Source organism: Heterocephalus glaber, unplaced genomic scaffold (assembly GCF_053883595.1).
Source record: "Heterocephalus glaber isolate CG9 unplaced genomic scaffold, H.glaber_assembly_v1.0 deba00001538, whole genome shotgun sequence".
Taxonomy (NCBI): Eukaryota; Metazoa; Chordata; class Mammalia; order Rodentia; family Bathyergidae; genus Heterocephalus; species Heterocephalus glaber.
Window position 1 is genome coordinate 38425851 of NW_028258333.1, and position 26608 is coordinate 38452458.

Consider the following 26608-nt stretch of genomic DNA (forward strand, 5'->3'; position numbering starts at 1 on the left):
TTTGCTTCAAGGCAGTTTTAGCAAATTCATATTTGAATATTCCTATGAATATTTGTCATCAAGAAAAATACCTTTTGGGTATAATAGATAATGTGAAACAGGAAGAAAAGGTAAGGTGCAAAGGGGAAGGGGAAGTAAGAGGGGTAGGGGAAAAGAATGAAGGGGATGGAATTAATAAGAAAAAGAAAAAATGAAAACAAAGTCTTTGTAGATAGAGAGGGGTCGAGAGGTTGAAGGGGGAGGGCAGGGGAATGGGGAAAAAATAAGAACCAAATTGGATTATGTAAAGGTGTAAATTTCCAATCATGAATGTCATTATATTGTATACCTTAAATGTACCAATAAAATTAATAAAAAAAGATACCTTTTAATTGTAAAATACTGTTGAATAGCATTCAGCAAAACTCAAGTCATTAAAGACAAACTAAAACATTTTTCTTCACGTAATAATGTACTCATCTTAATAGTACCCTGGTCTCAGTAGTCTTTACAATATCATTTGTTCTAAATATATTTATACACTTATATAAGAACGCATAGTATGAGAGAACTATATAGTTAAAATATGGCTTTCTTTTTCACTTTTCTTCTCTAAAAGACTACAGAGACTGTATCATAGGTAATTGCAAAAAAAGGGAAAAAGAAACCTGTGTAAAGTAGCTAACTTCAGGAATATTTTGATACTGTCTAGTAGTTCTCTACCATTTGTAAATTCCTTGTAACTATATTTGCATGATGATTGTTAAATAAATCTTACACAAATTACTAATTTAGAAGGAAACCTTCTGGTTCTTTGAAATTATTTGTATGTCTCCAAAGGCACTAATTTATGGTGGGAGTTATGGTGGTTAAGAACTATATGTATGTCCATTCTGTGTGTTAATTCTTAGATCACTGTTGATCAGAAGTGGTAACCAGCCACTTTATCTATTGTTCCAGGTGTTTTGTTTATAGCTGCCAGACATGACGGGAAAGAAAGGCCCTCCCTTCAGAGGACTTACTGTTTTCTGGTCTAGATCAACTAGTGAGCAGGCATTTGCAATATAATGGACCTATTTTAGCTTAATTTTTTTGTGTTCCTGTAGCTTGTTTTATTTTCAAAAGATCCTGTAATTCCTACTAGAAATTAATTTTAAGCTGAAATGGGATGATATTTAATATAAACTAATCCATGAATCCAGATAAATTTATAGTACATGTATGGCGATTTAGAATATTTTGTAAATGTGAGGAATCAGTCACCAAGGTGATATGAAACTGTATTTAGCTTTTGTTAGTTGGCTTCTGTTTAACTTTTGATGTAGTTAATCAGAATATGAAGGTAGATTTTGTGCCTGTATCCCTCAAAGGACTAAATAGGGAGGTTTATACACAGTACTGGAAATAGTGCCCTCTTCTAAAGATTTCTGGTATTGCATCAACTCGTTATAAGACTGATTACAGTATACCATGCCCGACCCATATAAAGAAATCCACAGTTCTTTGTTCTGCTAAAGAGATAATGTTTACTCTATATGGAGATGAAAATATGCCTATTTTTCTTTGTAAACAAATAGTTGTGCCATCTTTAGTTTTCAGAGGCAAGCATTATGGAGTGACTTGTAATAAAATCTTTTGGGAACTAACCTTTGTAATGTGAGCCATTTTTATATACTGTTATTTCCTATGTAAACGTAATTGTGCTGTTAGTGTTATATAAAAATGAAAGGATTGCCTATAATCCATCTTGCTCAAAAGAGGAAAAAGGCAAACAGCCGTCAATGACAGTATTACTCTGAAGAAACTGTCTCACTGGAAAACAGTCTGAGAGCCAGGACAACTTAGCAAGACCCTGTCTCAAATTTTTAAAAAATGGAGCTGGGGATATGAAGGTCTTATTCTCCCCCTAGTACTGAAAAAGAAAACAAAACAAACAAAAAACCCCAGAATTGTCCCAGTACCAAGAAATTTTTGGTTTTGTTTTCCTGTTTGCAAATGCTAATACCTAGGTCAGCAGACCTCAAACACGGGTTTGTTTATGTATGTATGTATGTATGTATGTATGTATGTATTGTCCTGTAAGAGGAAGAGATTGTGAAGTCACTCCTACCTGACTTTAAATCCTGTATTTTTTACACACACATTCTCACCGTGAACATATAACTTAATCTCCCTATCTTTTCTTATCCATACAATGAGATTGTAAGAATCTCTTATGAGAATTAACTGAACTGAACCATGGGCAGAAACTGTCAACATAGTGTCCTCTCCTTGAGAAAGGGTTGTTAGCTTCCATCTGTCCTCATCTGAGTCATTCTTTTTGCTGTTACCTGGAAATGTAATTACATAAAGGGCCACACAATGGACTAGTTTTGATTAAGAAGGTAGTTCCTTGCTTCTCTTTTTTTCCTCCATGGTAACGAAGCTTGTGAGTTTGGTAGTGTATGAATCCCTGCTGGTATGAGGACTTCACAAGTGGCTCTGAATTGTGCCTGTCCAGATTATCCAATGTATTTTTGAAGGTTCCTTGAGATTTCCTGGATACTCCAAGAATCAAGATTTTTCTTTGTAGAGTTACCCAGAATCTAGGCTGTTGTGGAAATCTTTATACTAAGGTTAAATAAATCCTGTTAGTTTTCAGAAAGGTTTTATTTGATCATTATAGTCTTAGTTGCTCCTTTTACACAGAAATGCTCTAAATGAACGAAATTAATGTGCTGCTTTAGTGCTGGTAGTAAAATCATCACCATCGTGAAATATTTTTTGTATTATTATCAGTAGATACCAACACAGATACATGAGTACTAGCTTGTTTTAAAAATAAGGTCAGAGGGCTGGGGATTTAGCTCTGGCGCCGCGCCTGCCTTGCAAGCACAAGGTCCCAGTTTCAATCCCTGGTACCAAAAAACAAACAAACAAAAAAATAAGGTCAGATTGGACAGTAAGTGACCTCCCACAGCCACAAAGAGTACATGGTATAGAGTCAGTCTAGCAGGCATTCAAATCCCAGTCCTGCTACCCACCTACCAACTGAGTGACCCTGGACATGTGACCCAGTCTTTCTAAGCCTCAAATGGTAATGACCTTACAGGGCTGTTGGAAGGAAATAAGCTAAGACACCTCTGTTCCCTGCAAACTCTAGGTGGAAACTACCAAACTCACAAGCTTCCTTAGGTGTTTACACCTAACACCTTGTCTGGCATGTAACATTTGACCCTTTCTGTTAGATACAATTTGGCACTTATTTCCTCCTATCTCTAGTTGTGTTTAGGATAAACCATTTAAGAAATAACTTTTTAAAAATTTTACTGAACTTTTCAGCATTCTGTTTTTTTGTGTTACTATCTTTAATCTCCCAGGCATTGTGCAAAACTAGTATTATAGATTCTTTGAGGTTACAGGGAACAGAGGTGTCTTAGCTTACATTTCCTTCCAAAGTAGAGTCCATAAAGATGTTTTCTCCACTGTTGCGCATACATGTGACCCCTGGAGCATCATCACTCAAGGTGGTGTAAAAGTAGCTCTAATTGTCTAATAGCACACCAAGGAACCCAGGTATAACTCTTACGTTTATTTTTATTGCTTCTCTATTGCTAATTAGATCCTCCTTCTAAGTTTTCTTGTCTCTTTGTTTTTGTCTCATTTATTTTACTTGCTACCTTACTCTGTTTCTGTTTTGGTGCCATTCTTCCTGCTATTCATGTATCTTGCTTTCAGACTTCCAAAAAGATAGAGGATTTGACTAAATTGTACAATATTATCTAGGATAAAGGGACTTTGGACCAAGGTACATTCTTGTATGAGCCAGTTGTGGACTGCAGGGTGAGTGCCTATGTGTAAAGCCCTGCGTCAGACATCACCCTTTGGAGAGGGTGGCTATGCTTGATAGGCTCTGGCATCCCAGAAGGAAGCAGGGTGTTAGATTCCGTTTGTGGCCTGACGACATTTGGCATTGATGATAGAAAAATATAACCTGTCCTGGAAGATCTGATGTGGTGAGGGCGGCATACACTTAAACAAAAACTTGATTTTATTCTGTATTACAATTAATATTTAGCATTCTGGGAGGGAGTAGCTACCAGCATAAAATAGTAGTAGGAGATTGTTTGCTGAAAGCGTGTGAGATGGCAAAGGGATCCTGGCCAAAGAAAGAAAAATCATGTTCAAAGACAGGTGTGAAATAACTTGATGTACTATCGAAGGAAATATCCTGGTGCTGTAAGAATAATGGGGCAGTGGTTGGCATTTAAGGTACTCAAGGAAGAAAGTGTAGCTTACGGTATTCATGAAGTCAGTAAGATGATTAGGCCCAGACCTAGAAGAAAATCCGGTGAATTCTCTGAAGAGTCTATTAGAAACCTAACCTTGATTAGAAACCTGACCTTGAGATGGAAAGGGTCCTTGACTTCTAGATCATAAATCCATTCTGAGGAAATGAATCATAATTTCATTCTTAGGTATGCTTAGGGTTCCCCACCAAAAAAATGGCAAGAAGCCCCATATTTTCTAAGTAAACAGAAAAGGAAGATAAGGCTTGACCTGTAATGATGTTTAAATTTCTCATTTTTATCAGGCTAAAACTTTTAATTTCCAAAACACATTTTTGCTTAAGTCAGGAATACAAACTGATTGAGTTAAAATAGGAGGTACGTTTGTAGTTAATAGCTATAACAAAAATAATAAGTTTAGCCACTATGGATGAGAGATGGCTCTTCCAGTCACTTTGCAGCTACCATTTTAGATTGGCCTTGGTTAAAAGAAAAAATAATTTCTCCCATAGTTGTGGTATTAATTAAAAGACAAGGTCTTGCTATACATGTATAGACATATATACATACAGATGTCTGATAAAAATAAAAAGCATGCCTGTCTGATCTATGAAGATTGTTAGGATTATAAGAAAAAAAGACAAGTATGCAAGAAAAACTTGTTTTTCTTCTCACAGTTTGGTTTCCATTTCAGAAACAAAAGAAACTGAGTAGGTATGATTTCTTCCTGGCACATAAAATAGGATTTACTGTATATTTTGTTAATTCTGAGATCCTAGTGGTTGTAAATTATACCATTATTTTATATACCATGAAAAAAGCAGAAAAAACATACCAATTATAACAACATTTAATTGAGGCAATCAAATTTCAGATGCTAAAATATGAAAAATACACAATTTAGAATTAATGATATGAAGAAACTAGAAAGAATATTTTGCAAATTAACTTAGGAATGATGAAAAAAATCCTCTATTGAATAACATCTAAATTGCAGATTTAGTCCTAATTAAATAAAAAACATAAGTACAGAGTCATTATTTTAGTCACTTTCCTTGTCCCTAGGACAAAATACCTACCAACTTAAAGAATGAGAGATTTATTTCAGCTCACGTTTCAGACCATAGTTGGCTGGCTCCAAGGCAGGATGGCATAGCAGAGGAACATGGCAGAGAAAAAGCTGCTTACCTCGTGGTGATCAGGAAACAGAGGGCAAAAGGAGAAGCTGGGAAGGGAGATACACCCTTCTAGGCCATGCACCCCATAATCCACCTCTTGCAGCTAGACCCCCATGTCCTAACAGCAAGTCCAATATAATGCGCCCCCAGTCACCGTCCAGAAAGCCCTGCTTCTGAGTGCATGAGGCTTTGGGGTGATACCTAGATATAAACCACAATAGTTACTACATTTAAAGGTAGGAAAATCCTTAGGACTACCAAAGATGTTAATAGATTTATCATTCGTTTAATATATGTATTAATTCCTATTATGAACCAGACATGTTTAGATGTTGGCTGTATAGATAGATAAGACACATAGTCCCTCCCCTCATGGAGCTTACAGTTGGTGAGGGAGGAAGGGATGGTTTGCAAGTCACAATGAGCACTTTGAAGGAAGAGTATAGGACTATAAAAGAACAGAATTGGGAATCCCTAATTGGACTGGGAAAGTCTCTGAAGAGGTTGAGGAAAACCTAAAGAGTAAGTAGAAATTAATGAGGCAAAAAGTAGTGAGAGTGGGAAACAGCCTGTACAGTAGAAGCCCTCAGCAGAGTAATCCTGGAGTTCCTAAGGAACACATTCTGGATTTTAATACAAGCCTAGGGGGAAATTGCCATGGGATTTTAAAACAAAAGTTTCCCCAACTCTCATTCTTTTAATGTGACAAATTTTTATGTGGCAGAAATATTTTACTATATGGTTTTTAATACCTACTTGCAAGACACAAATCAATTGTTACATGCTCTTTGTGTTCCCCAAAATATCTCCAGTGTTAGCGCACCTTTTAGAGCTTTTGGTGATACCAACAGCCCACTGCGGCACACATTCCATATGTTTGCCACCACTGATAGACTATTTTTTTGGTACCAGGGATTGAACTTGAGTCCTTGCACTTGCAAGGCAGGCGGTGGAACCACTGAGCTAAATCCCCGGCCTCTGTTAGACCATTTTTGACAGAGTTATTTATCATGTTTGTTCCCATTCCCCCACAATATTCATGCTTCATTGAAACCACTTAAGCATTCCCTTTCTAGTGCCTATTTAGTTTTAATTTGATATTTTTGCTGGTTCTCTGAAGGTAAGACTTCAGAGTAGTAATTAACTGGAAAATTCCTAGGGAAGTTTGAATTTGACTTTTTAGTAAGCTTGAGGTTATCGTCTCTGGTATTTCCTCGAATATTTCTTTTTCCTATCAGTGTAGAAAAATCACTATTCTCTAGCTTTATAGACTTCTCAAGTTAGCTAAGTGTTTAAAAAATTAGTTCTCCCAGAGTACACTTTCTTTAACTGTTTACTTATGAACCAGGTTTAAAATTTGTGTGGGATATATGTGTGTGTGTGCATGTGTATACAGGGGTATATTTTGAGATTAGAGATTTTCCTGAGAATGATGTTTTACCTGTAGGTTTTGTAAATGCTTTGTCACAAACTTGTTCCAAGCAAACATAAATTTAATCATTTAGGCATTGAATAATTATTTCAGGATCATAAAAGATCTAGTTAAGTTTCACCTAGCTTATGAAATACTTATTTGATACTTATTTTGTGAAATGAGTATACCTGCTAGATTCTAACTATATTGACATAAATTATTAGAAATCCTGGGATAAAGGATATTAAGAAACCTTTATAAATACTTGTCTGTTATATATGTGCGTTAGGGTGGTAGAATTGGAAACTGCAGTCTTCGTGAATGTATTTGTTAATGTAATACTTAATGCTTAACATCCATCTGGAACAAAGATCTGCATTAATAGTATGAGTAAACCTTCAACTTCTAAATAGAACCTTTCTTTTTTGACTTATCAGGCAGCATTCAGCACTATCCACATTGTAAATTCAGCAACACATTGTACTTTGTATATTTTTGTGCCTTGCTTAAATCATTTGGAGGTTTTGTTGGAAGTATGAAGCAACCATGCTGTTGTACTTGTTCTTAAAAATTATTTCTTGTAAAAAGAAAAAAAAATACTTCTTGTATATTAATTTCTTGTTTTTCTTATTTCTGCCTCCATTTTAGGCGTGAGATGGACAATAAAGAAACTCTGAAAGGGTTGCACAAGATGGACGATCGCCCAGAAGAGCGAATGATCAGGGAGAAACTAAAGGCAATGTGTATGCCGGCCTGGAAGCATGAGTGGTTGGAAAGGAGAAACCGGAGAGGCCCTGTGGTGAGTGGCTAGGGTTTACCTTCTCCAAGGAAGAAAGCATAAGAAGAAATGGAAGACTAAGCATTAAGTAGATTGCTTTGTATGCTTTTTTCTTTTTCATTTAAATGCAATAGTTTTATTTGCTTAATAGTCTGCCCCCTTGAAACAAATCAATTAAAACCGTGCTCACTAAACAACTCAGTTATAGAAACATAAGTATTTGTAGAAGGCTAAATGTTTGAAGCAACACTGCCCTCTAATGTCAGTATCTAAAATCCTTTCATTAAAGTTTTATACTGTACTTCTCAGTTTTTTTTTAAAAAAGCAATTTTTCCAATTTGTTTTAGATGTTCTGTCTCTTAAAATAGAATCCAAGAGGGGCCGGGGATTTAGCTCAGTGGTTCCACTGCCTGCCTCACAAGCACAAGGTCCCGAGTTCGATCCCCAGTACCAAAAAAAAAAAAAAAAAATAGAATCGAAGACTCTGAATTCGAGAGATTTCCAGGAAAGTAGAAAAAATTAAATGGACCCATGGACTTTAACATAAATTAAAATTTTATGATTTTTGGTGATAGAAACCCTAGATTAGATTCCTACATTAGGAGAGTTAGAGATGCTGTATTCCTTGCCATGATTATTTTCAAATGTGTGTCTTAATACTAGTTCACACCTGCACATTATTTTGTGGTTTGTTTTTTTTTTCTAATAACAGGAATGGCACATAGGATCTGAAATTTGGCACAGGCATAAATTATACCCCTGTGAAAAGATCATGTGGCTCTACATTCATCCCATGTACCTGTTTAAGTTTAAATTTAAATTAACTAAAGTAACAGTTTAATTTCTCAGTTGCACTAGTCACATTTCAAATTCCAGTAACCATTTGTGGCTAGCAGCTGCCTCTGAGGCAGTACAGTTACAACATTCCTGTCCTCTCAGTGCCATTAGAAGTCTGGTGTTGCCTAGTCTCTGTTTAAAGGTCTCAGTAGCTACTGAGGCTCTAGACATCACTCCAAGTTGAGCTGCAGACTGCTGCGTATACTCTTCCCACTGGTTCTGATTTTAACCAGTGGAGTGCTACAGAGTAAATCTGATTGTCCTTTACATTCCAGCTGTTTTAGCTACCCCATGGGGATTAAGAGGAGAGTAGTGCACCACAGAGTGCAGAAAGGTCAGGCAGATTTTGTGGCACAGCAGCTGGCTGTGGAATGGAAAGGTCTGCTGAGCTTCACCTGTACTAAGGCTGCAGAGTTTGGCGTTCTGCTCATGGCTGAATTCAGTCTGAGAATCCTGTTTCTTCTTTAAAAAGCATTTCTGCTTGAGAGATTGGTGTTAAACATTTTAGCTTCTTTTAGTTTTCTGAGATGCATATCTAAGCTGTTGTGAAATAACTTTTAAAAAAAAACAGCAACATGGTTTTATATTCATCAGACTATTTAATTACTTAAATTTAGGCTCAGAATTGTTTTCAAGGCCCTGCATTTTTCAAAAAGATAGGAAAAGTATTAAAGTTAAAAGTGCTTGGGCCGGGAATTTAGCTCAGTGGTTCTGCCGCCTGCCCTGCAAGCACAAGGACCAGAGTTCGATCCCCGGGACCAAAAAAAAAAAAGTTAAAAGTGCTTATTTTTCACATTCATTTACTTTTATTGATTTTGAATATTAAATAAGAGATATAAGGTAATATGCCTCAAATTTTGTACAGTAGAATTTTTAACTAGTGATTAACTCTGATACCTATTTGGTAAAAACCAGTCTTTGACATTGATGGCTTAAAAGTAATAACACATAAAATATTGGTTGTTGTATTTAATATTTTATAATTCATTAAGTTTATTATCCTAATCTGTGTTGTTAATTGTGTTTATCTTTTATATTTTTAAGTACTCAAAATTTGAATTCTTTTTATTCAGGTGGTAAAGCCAATCCCTATTAAAGGAGATGGCTCTGAAATGAGTAACTTGGCAGCTGAGTCTCAAGGAGACGGCCAAGCAAGCACTGCTTGTTCAGCCCCAAAGGGCCGGCGCAGCCCATCACCTGGTAGCTCCCCATCAAGTCGCACAGTGAAGTCAGAATCTCCAGGAGTAAGGAGAAAGAGAGTTTCCCCCGTGCCCGTAAGTTCATGTTTTGACAAATACGTTATTTCTATCAATTTTAGACTCATATATGACACAGAAAAGATTGCTTGGCCATCTGCTAGAGCAGTGGTTTTCAAAGTATGGTCTGTCAGTCATGGCAAACCTTTTAGAGCTTTCAAAGATGACAGACAGCTAGCTTCGGCACTAGTGCCTTAGATTCGTCACTTCTGGTCTAAATATATATGGTGATTGGCTCCTGAGACCCTTTCTGGGAGCCCTTAGGTCAAAAGTAGTTTTGTAATGATACTGATACATTGCCTTCATCTTTCACTGCATTGATAACTTCAATGGTGGCAAAGCTGCTAGTGCTTTCATCCAAAATAAGACTATGATAATAGAATCTGTAATCTTTTTTGCTGTATATTAGCCATTAAAGGAAAAAGAAAAGATGAAAAAAGACAAGTCACTTTGTTTTAAGAATGCTTTTGACAAAGAAATAGAAATTAATTTTGTATTAAATTTCAAGCCTTACTAAACACATGCCCTTGTAACATTCAGCTGTTTTCTATACTAAACCACACATCCAAGAGATTTGTAAAAAGATGAGTAGCATCCTGAGACTTCTAAAGGTAGAAGTGCTTGTTAAAACACTTCATAACATTGAAGAGCCAGTGAATAAATGGGAAAATAGTAGAGATGGTGACACAGGGGAGCTTTGGTTTTCCTCAGATCTGGAGTTGTTATAAAACACAAAAATCCTTCAAAAATTTTATTTTTATTACTAACAATAACCACCATTTCTCATGAATTTGCAAACTGGACAGGGTTCAGCAGGGGCAGCTTATCGTTACTCCCCATGGCATCTGCTGAAGCTGGAGTATTCATAGCTGCTTCTCCACCACGTGCATAGCTTCAGCTGCAATGTGAGAACAATAGGGGCCCACTAGCATCTCTTCCTCATAGCAAGGTGGCTGGATTACAATAGAAGTGTTTGAAGGGGGCAAGGCCCAACATACGTTCTATTCTTAAGCCTCCATTTACATCGTGATTGCTAGTCCTCATTGCCCAAAGCTAGTTATATGCCTAAACTCAGTTGCATGTAGTAGTAGGGTTACTCAAGTCTGTAAATACTGAGAGGTGGGGTTCATGGAGTCCATCAAAGTACACTGAATTGCATCTTCTCACACACACACTCCCAACAACCCCACTTTTAAAGCAAAATAAATATCAGAGGGCCATAAATCCTCTGACTGCCTAGAAAGGGGTACAGCAAGGACTAAAAATACAATAGAGACTTGTGTAATTTCAAAGTATATGGGGGCCGGGAGGTCAGTGCCTCAGAGTGGTCAAAGACAAAGACTCTCCCAGCTAGCCACTATTTATTGGGTACACACAATAATTGGAGAGAACATCAGCTGACTTGGGGGGTGATGGTCAAAGTACTTGAGGAGCTGGTGAAGATCTTAAGTCACAAGGAGGACTGTACAGAGAGCATTCTTACAGTGGTGGGTGGGATGAGTTAAGTTTGACAAGGAATTAGTCTCTCCTCAAGGGAAACCTTTTTCTTTTTGTATTACTACTCTTTTTGTATTACTACTCAAAGAACTAGGATATCTTCAGCTGATGTAATCTTGCTGGTGAGCACCACAACATCACCAGGACCCTTGAGGCCTCAGCTGTGACCAGAGACAAAACAGAGTTACGTTTCCAAAAGCCATAGCTGGTGGAAAGGTGACATTGAGCCTTAGACAGTCATACTTTAATTATGAAATGACTTTTCCTCAAAATTTATGTAGAAATGCTCCCAACAAATAAGCATGAGGCCATTAGCCTCAAATTATTTCTATACTTGGAAGCCAAACTGAGCTTCGGCCAATCACATACAGCCAACAGGCCAGCTGATTATATACCTAGGGACCACCTATCACACATGCCCAGATAAAGCAAAAGTCTCACTATAACCATTTCAACAATACTGTATTTTCAGCCTATAAAAAGTGGAAGTTAATACTACTAAGTCAGAGCTCACTGACCTGATTTTGAGTGCTGATGAATCATTCTTTGCTCAAATAAAGTTACATTTATTTTGTTTGAAGTTCACTTTTTTTTTGGTACCAGGGATCAAACTCGGGACCTTCTGCTTGCGAGGCAGGCAGTGAAGTTTACTTTTTAACAGCAGTCTCCCCAGCCCTGGCACTCACTAATCTATTTTTTGTCTCTATATTTGCCTCTTCTGGACATTTCATATAAATTTAACCAAATAATGGGTGGTCTTTTGCAACTGGCTTCTTTCTCTTCGTATCATGTTTTCAAGATTCATCCATGCTATAGCATGCACCAGTACTCCATTTTCAATTGCAAAATAATACTTTTTTTGTTGTGGATATGTTCCATACTTTAATCAGTTGGGCTGTTTCCACCTTTGGCTGTTGAACGTGTTTTCATTTCTCTTGGGTTTATTCTTTTTTTTTGGTATGGGGGATGATCTCAGGACCTTGGCGCTTGCAAGGCAGGCAGTGGAACCACTGAGCTAAATCCCCAGCCCTCTTAGGTTTATTCTTAGAGATGAAATTGCTAGGTAATGTGTTGAACATTTTGAGGAACTGGTGCACTGTTTCCTGAAGCATTTTGGTCACCAGTAGAAGGATCCCATTGCTTCATGTTCTTGCCAACATTTATTATTTTTAACTATTTAGTGAGGCATCCAAAATAACCGGAATTCCACTGAGTATTGATGGAAAGACCAAGCGCTATGAAAATCAGTGAAGTATAATAAGAACAATAGATGTTACTCTCAGCACAGGAGAGGTTTTGCCTCTCCATTGAGATGTAAAAAATCATGAAAGAGTCTCTACATAGTGTACCTTGGGAGAGGTTGCATGGTAATGTTCGTAGTTAACCAGTTACAGAAGGGATTTAATAAAGCATTAAATAGAAGCCAAGAGAGTATATATTTAATTTTTTACCACTAGATGTAGTCATTTTGTCTCTTGTGGTGTTCACTTCTTATGCTTTTAATTTTGGTTAACATAATACTTTTCAAAGACCTCAAATATTTATAGAATAATTTGTAAAATGACCATATGGTTGTCTGTCTCAGCCAGAGATTTATCATCAGTTAAAAGGATCACTGAGATTTTTAAAAGTTTGCCTGAGATGAGTATGGCAGACAACAGTATTTTAGCTGACTTGGTTTCATTATAGAGTGAGGCATTTTTTCAGTATATAATCTGCCTCATGGTTGTCTGGCACGACTTTGTTTTTGGATATTTATTCATTATGGAGAAGCAAGAAACTTACCGAATCAAAAACCTGTTATGAAGTTTCAGAGTGGCAGAATCACACCACCCCGGAGAGCCCCTTCACCAGATGGCTTCTCACCATACAGCCCTGAGGAAACGAACCGTCGTGTGAACAAAGTGATGCGGGCACGGCTGTACTTACTGCAGCAAATAGGACCCAACTCTTTCCTGATTGGAGGCGACAGCCCAGACAATAAATACCGGGTGTTTATAGGGCCACAGGTAGGGTTCGTCACTGTGTTACATTTTATTAATATCTGTTACTAACTCAAATTTACATACTATAAAGGCTTTTAAATTGAGATCAGTTAATTCCTTTAGTAAAAATAAAGTGAGTTTAAAACATTTTGGGCTAATAAACATTTTTTTAATGTATTTTGAGGTTTAATACCTTAATTTTTTAAGATTTAAGACCTTAAAAAAGTAATTCATAAAACTAGTTGTAGACTTTTTATAGGTGAGGAGAATGAAGAACGTGAAGTAATAGACAAATATAACAAACTCCAGAATATTAAAAAATCTGATTAAGTTAAAAGTTCTAATAGAACCACAGATTTATTAACTCATAGATTTTCTTTTAATTCTTCAGAACTGCAGCTGTGGCCGTGGAACATTTTGTATTCATCTGTTATTTGTTATGCTTCGGGTGTTTCAACTAGAACCCTCAGACCCAATGTTATGGAGAAAAACTTTAAAGAATTTTGAGGTAATATTTTTATAAATGCTTTAGAGTAAATTTTTATAGTACATTCCTGAAAATCTTTCATGAGCACTAAACATAAATAGCGATAATTTTGATGTGTTCTTATTTTTGAAGCACTTAAATCAGCTTTATGAAAAATGTGCAGAAACAACATGAATAATTTCGCCGCTAGAACTCTTCTTATGCATAATTATGGCACAAATATCATTGTTGCTGTCTTTTTCCAATGTTAGGTTGAGAGTTTGTTCCAGAAATACCACAGTAGGCGCAGCTCAAGAATCAAAGCTCCATCTCGTAGCACCATCCAGAAGTTTGTTTCGCGCATGTCAAACCCTCATACATTGTCATCATCTAGTACTTCTACATCCAGTTCAGAAAACAGGTTAGTACTTCTTAAGGGGTTAAACATTAACTCAGTGTTACTTTTTATTTTAGTATCTACTTGTTCACTTGCTCTAAAATAATTTAATTATTGAGTCTTGGTTTTTGTGTTAAAATCAAGGGTAAAGAATATTGAAGGTCATCTGAGGATATTCTGTCCTAAAACCTGCAGTGTTGAAAAATGACACATTAGTAAATGCACATTTCATGATAAAAATCCGATCGCAGAGGCAAAAGAATAAGCACCTACTGTCTGTTATTGCTTTGTGCCAAGTGCCTTACATGTTGTCTCATTCTATTCTTGTAACAAGGTAGATTTCATCGCTGTTGAACAGATAGTGGCGCCAACGCACTCTATAATGGAAGGAAATGTCTGTAGTTCTTTCACAAATAATTATATACAAGGCAAAGTTGTTTTCCAAAGTCACTTTCAACTATAGTATTTTAAATTGTATAACCTCACTACTTCTTTCATATTTTCAATGAATCCTCTCTGTAGGCTGGTTTACCTGTGAGAATATTAGCATATTCCAAGTAAATAGACTAATCATTTTACTTAAGTACAGTAGGTGTTAACACAGTTACTATTTAAAAGCTACAGCTTCTTAACGTTTCCCATTGCCTATTGCTGATAAGATGAACTCGTAAATCTTTAAGGATCTGATGTGTATTCCAAAATGACAAATGTGAACATTTTTTCAAATATGTAATAGTATCATAATAATTCGTGTGAGTTTTCTTTATATTCTGTGATTATCTTATTAGTTTCAGTGTAAAAATGGGATCTTTAAATTACTGCAGAAAGTAGTGAGGGCCCCTCCTGTATGTTCCCAAGGGACTCTAGTTTGAGAAGCACTGGTCTAACTGGTTAAGTCCATTTTCATCCCATCAACCTTCTAAGTATTGTAACTACCTTAGAATTCATGAAGAATGCAGAAGTGGTGATAACGTGACAAAGGCTCAGTGAGGAGGAGAGATAGCTTACTCACCCTAATAATGAGGGAAGCCAGAAGAGATCATGCAGTTATTTGACTACGGGTATAACTAGTATCTGTGTATCTTGACTCCCCTCATTCAGGGCTCTTTTTTTTGCCCTTTATGTCTTCTAAATAGAATTTTTTTTAATTGAGTTTTATGTCTCAAACTTCCTGTCCCACACTTAGGCTAGAATCTTTCTCCTTTGGATTGACATTTTGAAGAAAAATAACATGTTTAAAACCAGATAGCCAAAAGCAAAATAGAAAGTTTCTCTCTAAGAAAAAAGACAGCTTCCAATATGGACTGGTCATAATTTGGGATTCTTTTAGAATGAATTTTGTTGGTAGAACCATGGAGGGAAAAGTTATATTGTGATACACTGATATTATACCATGTAGGGGTTTTTTCATGTAATCATGTATTTTTATATCTAATGGCTAAAATCAATCAGAAGCAAACACAAAGGACACAGCTAGAGTTCTGATCACATAAAAATGTTCAGTATTTCGGAAATAATAAAAAATAGAATTAGAATAAACTGAAAATACTTACAAAATAACTAACAGAAACTTAGCAAAAACAATACTGGAAAGAGGAACCTAGGATCTCAGTATATAAATGAACAAAAGAGATGAAGAGAATATTTACAAAAGAATAATTTTAAGGAGCTAACAAACATGTTTAGTTAACCTAATAACTAAAACGGGGAGGGGAGCCAATTTTTAAAAACTATCAGTTTTTATTTACAGAAAATGTGAGAAAAGAAATAGTGGAGACTTTTTTGTTTGTGAGACACAAGTTCTTGTAAGGATAAGTGTCACTGAGTGTAAATGGTATAGCCTTTCTGGGTAAAAGTAATGCAGCTTCTAAAAGCATTTATATTCATTGATCTAATAAGTGTTACTTTTAATTTTTTTAAGAAAAACAATTTTTGGGCTGGGGTTTAGCTCAGTGGTTCCACTGCCTGCCTCGCAAGCTCAAGGACCCAAGTTCGATCCCCAGTACCAAAAAAAAAAGAAAAACAATTTTTATTTTTTATTAATACATGTTTGGAGTATATAATGATTACATTGCAGTTTGCAAACTTTATAAGGTATGGCCACAAGATAACAGTAAATGATTAAATTTTTAAAATTTACTACAGTCAAAGAGACATAACCATTAGTCTTCCTCAGAATACTTCCCCTTACTTTGAGCACACTTATCCCATCATTATTGCCACCTTCTGAAATTTCTAGAATTCCTCTTTCATAACTGTTTACATCCTCTGTCATGGCTTCCTCCGTGACTGCCCTGAATTGATTCAAAACATTTATCTTTCATTGTCATTTTGACTTTGGGGAAGAGCCAGAAGTTGCACAGTTTCAGATCCAGTAAATAAGTCAGATGAGGACACTTCACACTGTTTGTATTTCACAAAAATTGCTGTAAATGGTGGATTAACCTGGTATGATCAAAAACCTTGGTGACTGTTTCCAATTAAAAATTTACTACATTAAAGATATATTGCCATTAGTTGCCCTTAAGAAGCTTCCCCTCACTTTCAACACATCCCATCATTGTTGGCAGTGCATCTCTTACTATAATTTTTTTCTGAATTTAAACATTTTTTGATCACCCTTTATATGGTGAAACATTCAGAACAACTTAAACTAATAGCGAAAGAATAGATAAAGTATGCCCATGCTATGAATGTGTATGTCCTGTCCTGCAGCTATTAAAATTGGGTTTTTCAAGAATGCAGAAGAGCATGGAAAAATTTAATAGGTGAAACCCATTCAGATTATAACAGTGTACCATATCTATGTCCAATTTTTACATACAAACAGTACTTTAACCACTTGCCAGTCCAATTTAAATACAGAATGACCAAAAATTGCATATTTTTGTTAATATGTATAAGATAATACAACAGGAAATATAAAAATGACTGTTTTATCAAATTTATTCAATAATTTTTCTGTGTATGGTGTATCTTAAAATATTCAACACCTGCCAAGCAGTGCTCGGGGTGATGAGTACATACATAGACAAATGCACTGCCTGAGTGATGCTAGGGTAAACTGTTAAGTGGTTAAGTGCGTACAAATTAGAGTAAAAATTTTAGTGTTTATTAGTAAGAGGTGTTATTACAAGTGACTTTTTTCACTTAAATGTAGTGCTGGTCTACCCTTATCAAATGAATTAATAGATAATGATGATGATGTAGATGAATGATCATGGCTGGGTTTCAGTAAAACTTTATTTACAAAAGTAGGCCACAGGTTGATTATTCCCCTTGCAGTTTGTTACTGTCTATACTCAAGAGATTTTACTTCTGAAAAAACTACCAAAATGAAAAATCTGAAGGGTCAAAAGAGTGGCACAAAGATGTTTATAGTGGTTTCTCAAAATATAAAAATAAGAAAACCACTCATATCAACAATAAGTGAACACTTAAATAGAATCTATCTAGTTAGTGGAAAAGTATACTACCATTAAAAATTACAGCTATATGGTAGAAGTAACCCAAGTGTCTATCAAAGGATAAACAAGGGCTGGTGATTTAGCTCAGTAGCTCTACTGCCTGCTCTGCAAGCGCAAGGTCCCGAGTTCAATCCCTGGTACCAAAAAAAAAAAAATGAAATACATAAAATGGAATGTTATTTGGGCGTAAAAAGGAAGTAAGTGCTGATATATGATACAACATGAATGAACCCTGAGGACGTTTATGCTAAGTGAAATAAGGCAGACACAAAAAGACAAATAAGACTCCAGTCATATGAGGTCTCCAGTGAAAATCATGGAGACAAAAGAATGGTGTTGCCAGAGGCTAGGACAAGGAGAACATGGGGAATTACTGTTGTGGATAGTTTCAGTTTTACAAGATGAAAAAGAATTCTGGAGTTAGTGGTGATGGTTGCACAATGTGAACACATTTAATACCAAATTATACTATTAAAATGGTTATAATTGCAAATTCTGTTACATATACTTTACCACAGCAAAAAGAAATTTTTAAAAAGTTATATTTATGAAGAATTTAATGATAAGCAGAATTTTATAATAAAATTTTTATGAGTATGAAATACAGCACATATGAACTATTTTACAAAATATTTAGGTGGAAAAAACGTGGGGCCCAGCTGATACATATGTTTGTATTCCTCAAAAAAGCACATAAATAACAAACACAATATAGTGGCACACACCTCTAATTCCAGCACTCAGGAGACCAAGGCAGGAGGATCACTGTTTGAGGCTAACCTGGGCCACATAGTGGGTTCAAGGCCAGCCTTACATTGCAAGACCCTGTCTCAAAACACACAAACAAAGACACATAAAATAATAGATTGCACTTGCAGTTTGACTGAAGTGTGGGAAATTTTTTTCCTCTTTTAAATAAGCTAATTTTAGTGTAATTATATTTGAAGAATGGGTTGACCTTGGATAGTTTGCATTAATATTTTTATTAGATTGTTATATAAATCATTTCTGTAACGTGAGCATGCTTTCATCTCACCGTTATATGACTTACTGGCCTGTTTGTTCAGCTTTTGGAAAGTTTCCTGTGCACTTGAGGAATTGGTTATTTTGGTGTTAATCAGTCAGACCTATTTTTCAAAATTATAGCTTCAGTTCATAGAGTGCAATATCGGGCCCAGGGGAAAGCGTCAATTTAGACTTTCAGTTCCTAGAAGATAGGCTATGGCATGTTCTTCTCAAGTAATAGTCTAATGATAGGTCTGTCACAGACTGGCTTTATGACTTCAAACAACTCTCAGAGGGCCTTGTCTTTATGTTGTAATGGAGTATTATTAAGTTTAAAAGTCATCACATACAAGTTCAAACAGAAACACTTATAAAATAGAATAATCTCCAGTCTGACAGCACACAAAATAACTTTCGTTAATCTAACTTTTAAAAATTGTATAAAATTATGAAAAACAAGGAAATAAAACTTCTTGCATTCTGCTCTTAAGCACAAACACACAGTGCTTCTCACCTTTTTTAAAACAAATACAAAGTCATGCTACAAAATTGGTAATGTGTTCTGAAGCTTGCTTTTTTGTGGTACAAGGGATTGAACTCAGGGCCTTTGCACTGAGCTACACCCTCAGCTCTTTATTTTTAATTTTGAGTCAGTCTTGTTAAGTCACCCACGTTGCCCAGGCAGGGCTCAAACTTTGTCCTCCTGCCTCAGCCTTCCAGAATTCTGGTACAACTTGCTTTCATTTTTATTTGATTTTATATATCAATAACATTTTCCCGAGTCAGTACAAACATACTCCTTTTTTTTTATGGCTGTATAATATTGTTGTTTCACCATTACTTTAATTAATGAATATTAAATATGCCTTTAGTTTTTTTGTTTGCATAATTTGTAATATTTCTGTAGTTTAGCAGCCTAGAAAGTGGAAATTTTAGGTCATGGATCTAAACATTTAGCATTTTAAAGAACTAACAAAATTACCTTCTAGAAATTTCAGGTTTTATTCCCATCCCAAGTATGCATGAAAACTTGTTTTTCTATCTCATTATCAGGGTCGGATGTTACCAGGCTGTTAAGTTTTTGCCAATCAGAATATCAAAAAAAAAAAAAGATGTAGTTTCATTAATTTAATAACTTCTCTTTGCATGTTTATTAACTATTATTTTAATTCTTTTTCTCTTGTCCATTTTACAATTGAATTATTAATATTTTTGTTACTGATTTTTGAGAAACGCCTTGTATATTAGGAATATTCATATATGTATAATAAAATTGTCCACTTTCTGTTACAGTTATGCCATATTTTGCCATAAATGGAATCATTTTGTAAATGTTACGAATTTAACATGTCTGCATTGTTTTTTTTTTTCTTCGCCCTATAATATATTGTGAACATCTCTATGGATCTCTTCATTTCTTTTCAAGGGTTCATAGTGTCTAGTGTACTATAATTTTTAAATTTCTTTTTTTTTTCTGGTACTGGGGATTGAACTTGGGACCTTGCACTTGCGAGGCAGGCACTGGAACCACTGAGCTAAATCCCTGGCCCTTAAATTTCTTTTTGATACTCATTTTTTCATTATATAAATTAATATGTCAGCAAACGTTCACATACATATCTTTTTGTCTCATTTCTTTATATGTTTCTGGAATTTTAGGAGAATGGTTATACACATTTAAAATGTGATACATGTTTCTAGATTGTTGCTAAGAAACTTGGACCAGTTTTTACTGCCAGCGGTCCAAATTTAGGATGTGGAATAGGTGAGCTCTAAGGTCCCAGTACTTCAGATCTTGAAACTGATACCATATATAAACTGATACCATTCATCCATAGTCAAACATCATTCAGGAGGGACAGTAACAGAATTTTAGGGATACAAATACTTTTTCTCGGATTTCAGTTCATGTGTTGAATTGTAATTATAGTAAAAACAGGATAACCTAGATACACAATCTATAAATACACATATATGTGAATCTAATTTGAAAGAGAAAGAAGTAGCCCTCAAATAGTTAATAGAAGATCTTCTTAAACAAGAATTTCTATTTAATATGTTCGTATTCTAAAGAAGCTTTGTAATTCTAATTAGCATGTAATATTCTGTTTTATGTTCTTTTATAGCTATTACTTTGCGTTTTCTTCCTTGTAGCATAAAAGATGAAGAGGAACAAATGTGTCCTATATGCTTACTGGGCATGCTTGATGAAGAAAGTCTTACAGTGTGTGAAGATGGCTGCAGGAACAAGCTGCACCACCACTGCATGTCCATCTGTAGGTGGCTCCTTTTCTCCCTGTGCTATTCAATACAGTTGCTCCATAACTAACTGATTTTGGGGGGATGGAGGGGACGTGTAACATGGTTTGTAGGGAGATTGGTGAGAGCAGGGAAAAAAGTCTGGAATCCCTGTGTAGTTTTCAACAAATTGGAGTTTAGGATCTATCAGGAGATGATCTGTGTAAGCAAAGACAATGCAATATCATATGATTCACATGGAAATGGAAGGAGTGCACAAAGTGAGAAAGAACTCCTACCTGGAGGGTATTCATGGTGGGAAGGAAGTGGAAGAAGGCCTAGGCGGAGCTTTACAGAGAGGGGACCAACAACAAGGCTAGAAGTGAGGGAAAGAACATTTGAACAGATAGTAAAGTGCATCTTCTCATAACTAATAAAATATAGTATGGCTTGCAAAAGGCACAAGCATCAGAACAATTTAACGTGCAGTGTTTGTCTGGTTTCAGATAAATATTCTATCAGATTATCATTCAAGGTTCCTTCCATGTAAATCCTAACCATTGTAAACAGTTATGACATATGTGTGTTTAATGTTTAACATTTACATTTTGGTAAGATTTTTTTCTTTAATATTACAGGGGCAGAAGAATGTAGAAGAAATAGAGAACCTTTAATATGTCCTCTTTGTAGGTCTAAGTGGAGATCCCATGATTTCTACAGGTAGTCATTTTGAATTAATGACTTGTGTGTTTACTTTAAAAAAAAAGATGTTCTTAAAGTGTGTTTTAAATCTGTTAACATTTCTTAGCAATTTTTATTATTTTTCATAGCCATGAGTTGTCAAGCCCTGTAGATTCCCCGTCTTCCCTGCGAGCTACACAGCAGCAAACCACACAGCAGCAGCCTCTGGCTGGATCACAGAGAAGGAATCAGGAGAGCAGCTTTAACCTTACTCATTATGGAACTCAGCAGATCCCTCCTGCATATAAAGATTTAGCTGAGCCATGGATTCAAGTAAGTAGTTCTTTGCTCTTCATATCTTAGACATTTGTAGACTAGTTAATGTATCTGTCCTTTTCCCTCAATTTTTTATAATTTAAGAAAATATTTTTACATACCTCCATCATGACTCTTAGTCCATTCAAATTTTTTATTTTTGGTATTAATATTTTTCTGCTTTAAAAATGTAAATCCAAAACTAAACAGTGTCTCTGGTAGACAGTAATGAAGTAAAATAATTATTCTTGATAATCTGTTAAATTCCATTAAAACTATTAAATTTGTCAACAGATACTCATATAACCCTGTAGCTTTGGAATTTTTCTTCTCAGCATGTTAACGAACCACTAAGAATCCAATAAAATCCACAAAACTAATAAGCATATCTTAATTCTTTTATCTAGTTCATTAATGGCATTTAACATAGGCCCTCACCTGCCCATTCCAGAGCCCTCAAAGAACTCTCAAGTTGATTCTCAGCTACTAGGTACCCTTCTTTCAAGGACATAATTTGTTTGCTTAAGCTTCAGTTTGGACTGTACTATACAGTCAGACCTCAGTACTTGACTGCTTTGAAACTTGTTGAGTTTGGTACTCAATGCATTTTGACATAAAAGTTTTGTCCAAGTCATTGTTTGTTTGGTACTCGAAGCACAAGCTAGAACTTGTCAGTGTCAATTGCCTGATGACTCACTGCCCTTTCTAACCAAGACAATTTGCTTTTGTTTTGACATTGTTTGGTTGGTTGGTTGGTTGGTTTTTGAGACAAGGTCTCACTGTCCAGCCTAATCTTAAACTCACTGTATAGTCCAGGCTGGCCTTGAACTCTCAGTAATCCTCTCAACTTCTCAAGTGCTAGGATTATAGACATGTACCACCATACCAGGCCTTGTCAATATGTTTTGAAGCCTCCACTCTAGTGCCTTTCTTGACTTGGCTTTTTTTGAAACCTTGATCCAGTTTTTTCTCTGTAAACTACCCTGACATAGATATAAGGAGTTCTTCACAGTTGTTTCTGGGTCGGATGGTTGTTTTGGGCAAATATGAGGGACACAGGCATAAAAATATATGTATATATATCTATCTAGTTGGTAGAGTTCACTCTTAATTTTCCTTGAGATAATAAATGTTTGTGACTTTTGATAAATACCAGTTAGACTTTATATATAAAATTTCTCCTTATGATTTTTAAGTGGCTGAACCTACTTGAAATTGAATAATACAGTAAAGAATTAAGAAATGACCAGTTTTTCTTTAATAATTAAAAATTGTGCTTAACATACTCTGGGTCATTAGATTTTCTTCTCATTGTATTTGTCTCTAAGTCATTAGTTTTTCTTCTCATTGTATTTGTTTGAAATAGGTATTTGGAATGGAACTCGTTGGCTGCTTATTTTCTAGAAACTGGAATGTAAGAGAGATGGCCCTCAGGCGTCTTTCCCATGATGTTAGTGGGGCCCTGCTGTTGGCAAATGGGGAGAGCACTGGAAATTCTGGGGGCAGTGGTGCAAGCAGCCCAAGTGCTGGAGCCACCAGTGGGTCCTCCCAGACCAGCATCTCAGGAGACGTGGTGGAGGCGTGCTGCAGTGTCTTGTCCATGGTCTGTGCTGACCCTGTCTACAAAGTGTACGTTGCTGCTTTAGTAAGTAGCTTTTTTTCATTAATGATATCATTATGCAATATCTTTTTTGTGGTTTGTTGATACTAGTGTTTTTTGTTTTGGTTTTGGTTTTGGTACCAGGGATCAAACTTGAGACCTTGCGCTTTCGAGGCAGGTGACGGAACCACTGAGCTAAATCGCCGGCCCTGTTGATACTGTTTTAAGATACAATAAAGCTACTTTACTTAATGCAATTTTGGAAAGTTCAAATTTTATTCTTATTCCATATAATCCCAGGAAATTGCAATTTTCCATTTAATCTAAGCATTTTAATTTTACTGACTTTAGTCTAGTCAAGTTTTCTTATATACTCTTTACTTCCCTCAAGTAGCTGTGTAATACTATTCATATATTTCCCTGAAATGTAACCCCACATATGACCAACCTAAATGGGATAGAAAAGTGATCAAACTTATTTGATTTTTTAAAATTTGATGTCAGTAGACATTGAGGATTTATTTTTAGTAAACATTTTGCTTGACTTTTAATAAACACTGTATGGAGAGGGGTCCATGACATAGACACTGAGTTATTTTTCCAGATTAACCTGTTGGAAGTTGTCTCTCATGAGTGGGAGAAAATGACAAAAAGGTAATTTTGGAGACTAATGAGACCTTCTCCAGTCTGAATGTGTATCTCTTTTGACCATTGTTGACAACTTCAGCACTATTGTCATTGGCCAGAAATGACTTGTGGGGGATGGGAAGGTACTAGGGATACTGTTCTGTGCACAATAGGATATTTAGCAGCATCTCTGGCTTCTATTAGAAATGAGTAGCAAACCCACCCTCATCCTTCCACCCCCTTAGCCTAAAGTCATGACAGCCAAGAATGTCTGTGGACATTGCCAGATGTCCCCTGGACCTCACAGTTGCCCCCACTTCAAAATCACTGCTTTAAAATAATTCTTATCTCATCTGTTCTTAAAACTGAGTCATCAAGCTACCTCTCGCGATATTTTTTTCAAATCCACTCCCTAGCAGTCTTGCCTAACAAATCGTCTTCTTACAAATAAATCAAGATGGTTACGAATATAGGTTTGGGGACAGAACTAGAATAATGTACTAGTTAAACTAGGACTGACCTAGGCAATCTGAACATATGGTGGATTAGAGGGACCAGATTCAAATGCTAGTTTTCCCATTTGCAGTGTGACTTTAACAGTTACTTAACTGCTGTCAAACTTTAGTTTGCTCACCTATAAAATAATGATAATACTTACCTGTTAGATTTGAAATTACATTCTGTAGAACCTCTGTTCATAATGCCTAGCACATTATAAGAACATTGTCTATATAACACCTATTGTTTCTTAAATATCACTTTGGTTAATACCACTTTATAATACATTCTTATCATCATTTTTGGTTGTTCATATTGTCTCAGATTGGACATTGCCTCTGATGCTTTTTAAAAGTAATTAAGCTGACCTTCAGTTTTTTCTTCCCAGAAAACATTGAGAGCCATGCTGGTATATACTCCTTGCCACAGTTTAGCAGAAAGAATCAAACTTCAGAGACTTCTCCGGCCAGTTGTAGACACCATCCTAGTCAAGTGTGCAGATGCCAATAGGTAAGGCCTTATTGATACACCACTTCAAACCATCTTGAATTAAAAGTGCCTAGCACCTAGCTTCACATCTAGTGCATAATTAATACATTTTGTTAAATGTGTCTTTATTTTTTTCTAATACAAGATTTGAAATTAAAACAGAACTTTGAGCACTTAAGGATTAGGGAAAGGAACTAATGCCAAGTAAAAGTCATTCTAACAAACTGCATGGAAGAGCACATAATTGTGCTTGATTCTGTTAAATAACATATGTAATCTGAAGTCCACTTGATAAGAACAATAGCTGACATATCCATAAGATGTAATCTCAATATCACAACATTATTACATCTGCTTATGCCTTATTACCAGAATCCAAAAAGAATTCCAGTCTTATTTTCAATTTTACTCTAATTATGACAGTTTTTAAATTATTTAAAATTTTTCTATCCTATAATGTCCTTAAAATTGATAAGAAACTATAGTAATCCTAACTGGGGAGGAAAATATGAAGTAGAGATGTATGTATATGTATGTATGTTTAGCAGAAACCATACTTTTCTTAGACCTGTGGTTCTCTTTTGATTTTCTCCTTCCATAAAGAAGGACGAAAGATCATTTTTTGTTTAATAAGCGTATCTATAGTTAGTAGTTGTTTGGTAGTCCCGATTTCTTCTCAGTGGCACATCATCGGCAAGAAGCACTGAGTCTTTGCTGTTATACTCATTCAGAGCTCTCTCATTCCAGTCTTCCTTTTCCTCCCTAAGCCATAAGCATTTATTTGCAAAAGTTCTCAATATTTAGATACATAGCTTTGACTAGATTCTGGTCTCATGAAACCTGTTTTGTTTTGTTTTTTTGCCTCCATTTTTTTCTTTCCCTAAGTCTACAAATCAAAAATATTGGAGGTTTGTTGCATAGAAAAAACATAGCATCTAGAAAACATTGGCAAATTAACATTTTATAAACTGTATAAGAAAAATCATGTTATTTTTCAATTATAGAATAGGTAATTTTTTGAGAACTTAAATGTTTTCAAGACATTGTTGTATCACCTACTTTCTGAAATTCTAAAGTTATATTGTTTACCTGGTGGCTTGAATGATTGAAACCATAAGAAATTTATGATATTCGGGACTCATTCTTGAGATCATAAGAGAGTATAAGCATTTTGGATGACAAAGTTTTATTTTTAATTCAAAAGATTCTTAATAAAAGTTCAGAAATAATGTCAATCTTTTTTTATTTTAATAAGATATAATAATAGAAATGAGCCTTTTATCTAATTTGATATTTAGATCACTACTTGCTCTCTAAGAGCCAATCCTGAAGATTCTGTGTTTAACACAGATAAGATAAATGTATAAAATTAGACTTAATAATAAATATTATTTATAGTGACATTGTTAATGTGACTTTAAGCTGTGAAAAAGTACTTCTGTTTTAGTTACTTTTCTTATTGCTGAGAAAAAACACCCAACACTCAAAGTTAAAGGAGGAAAGGTTTATTATAGCTCACAGTTTGTAGAGGTTTCACGTTCATAGTTGGCTGGCTCCAAAACACAGTGGCATGGCAGAGGGGCGTAGCAGAGAAATAGTTCATGGTGGGCAGAAGGCATTAAAGCAGTGAAGT

At 35.5% G+C, this 26608-nt stretch overlaps 1 protein-coding gene across 3 annotated transcripts in view; it reads left to right on the forward strand.

Annotated features, from left to right (window-relative positions):
- The window catches only part of Map3k1 (mitogen-activated protein kinase kinase kinase 1), a 67591-nt gene that overhangs the window by 30420 nt on the left and 10563 nt on the right, over nt 1–26608 (forward strand). For all 3 annotated transcript variants that reach the window (XM_004848510.4, XM_087189408.1, XM_087189409.1), the window contains exons 2-11: nt 7488–7638; nt 9528–9728; nt 13016–13216; nt 13584–13700; nt 13931–14079; nt 20682–20803; nt 21404–21485; nt 21596–21779; nt 23128–23406; nt 24875–24996. In XM_004848510.4, coding sequence (XP_004848567.1) covers nt 7488–7638; nt 9528–9728; nt 13016–13216; nt 13584–13700; nt 13931–14079; nt 20682–20803; nt 21404–21485; nt 21596–21779; nt 23128–23406; nt 24875–24996 — 1608 coding nt within the window. The remainder of the gene's footprint in view (nt 1–7487; nt 7639–9527; nt 9729–13015; nt 13217–13583; nt 13701–13930; nt 14080–20681; nt 20804–21403; nt 21486–21595; nt 21780–23127; nt 23407–24874; nt 24997–26608) is intronic.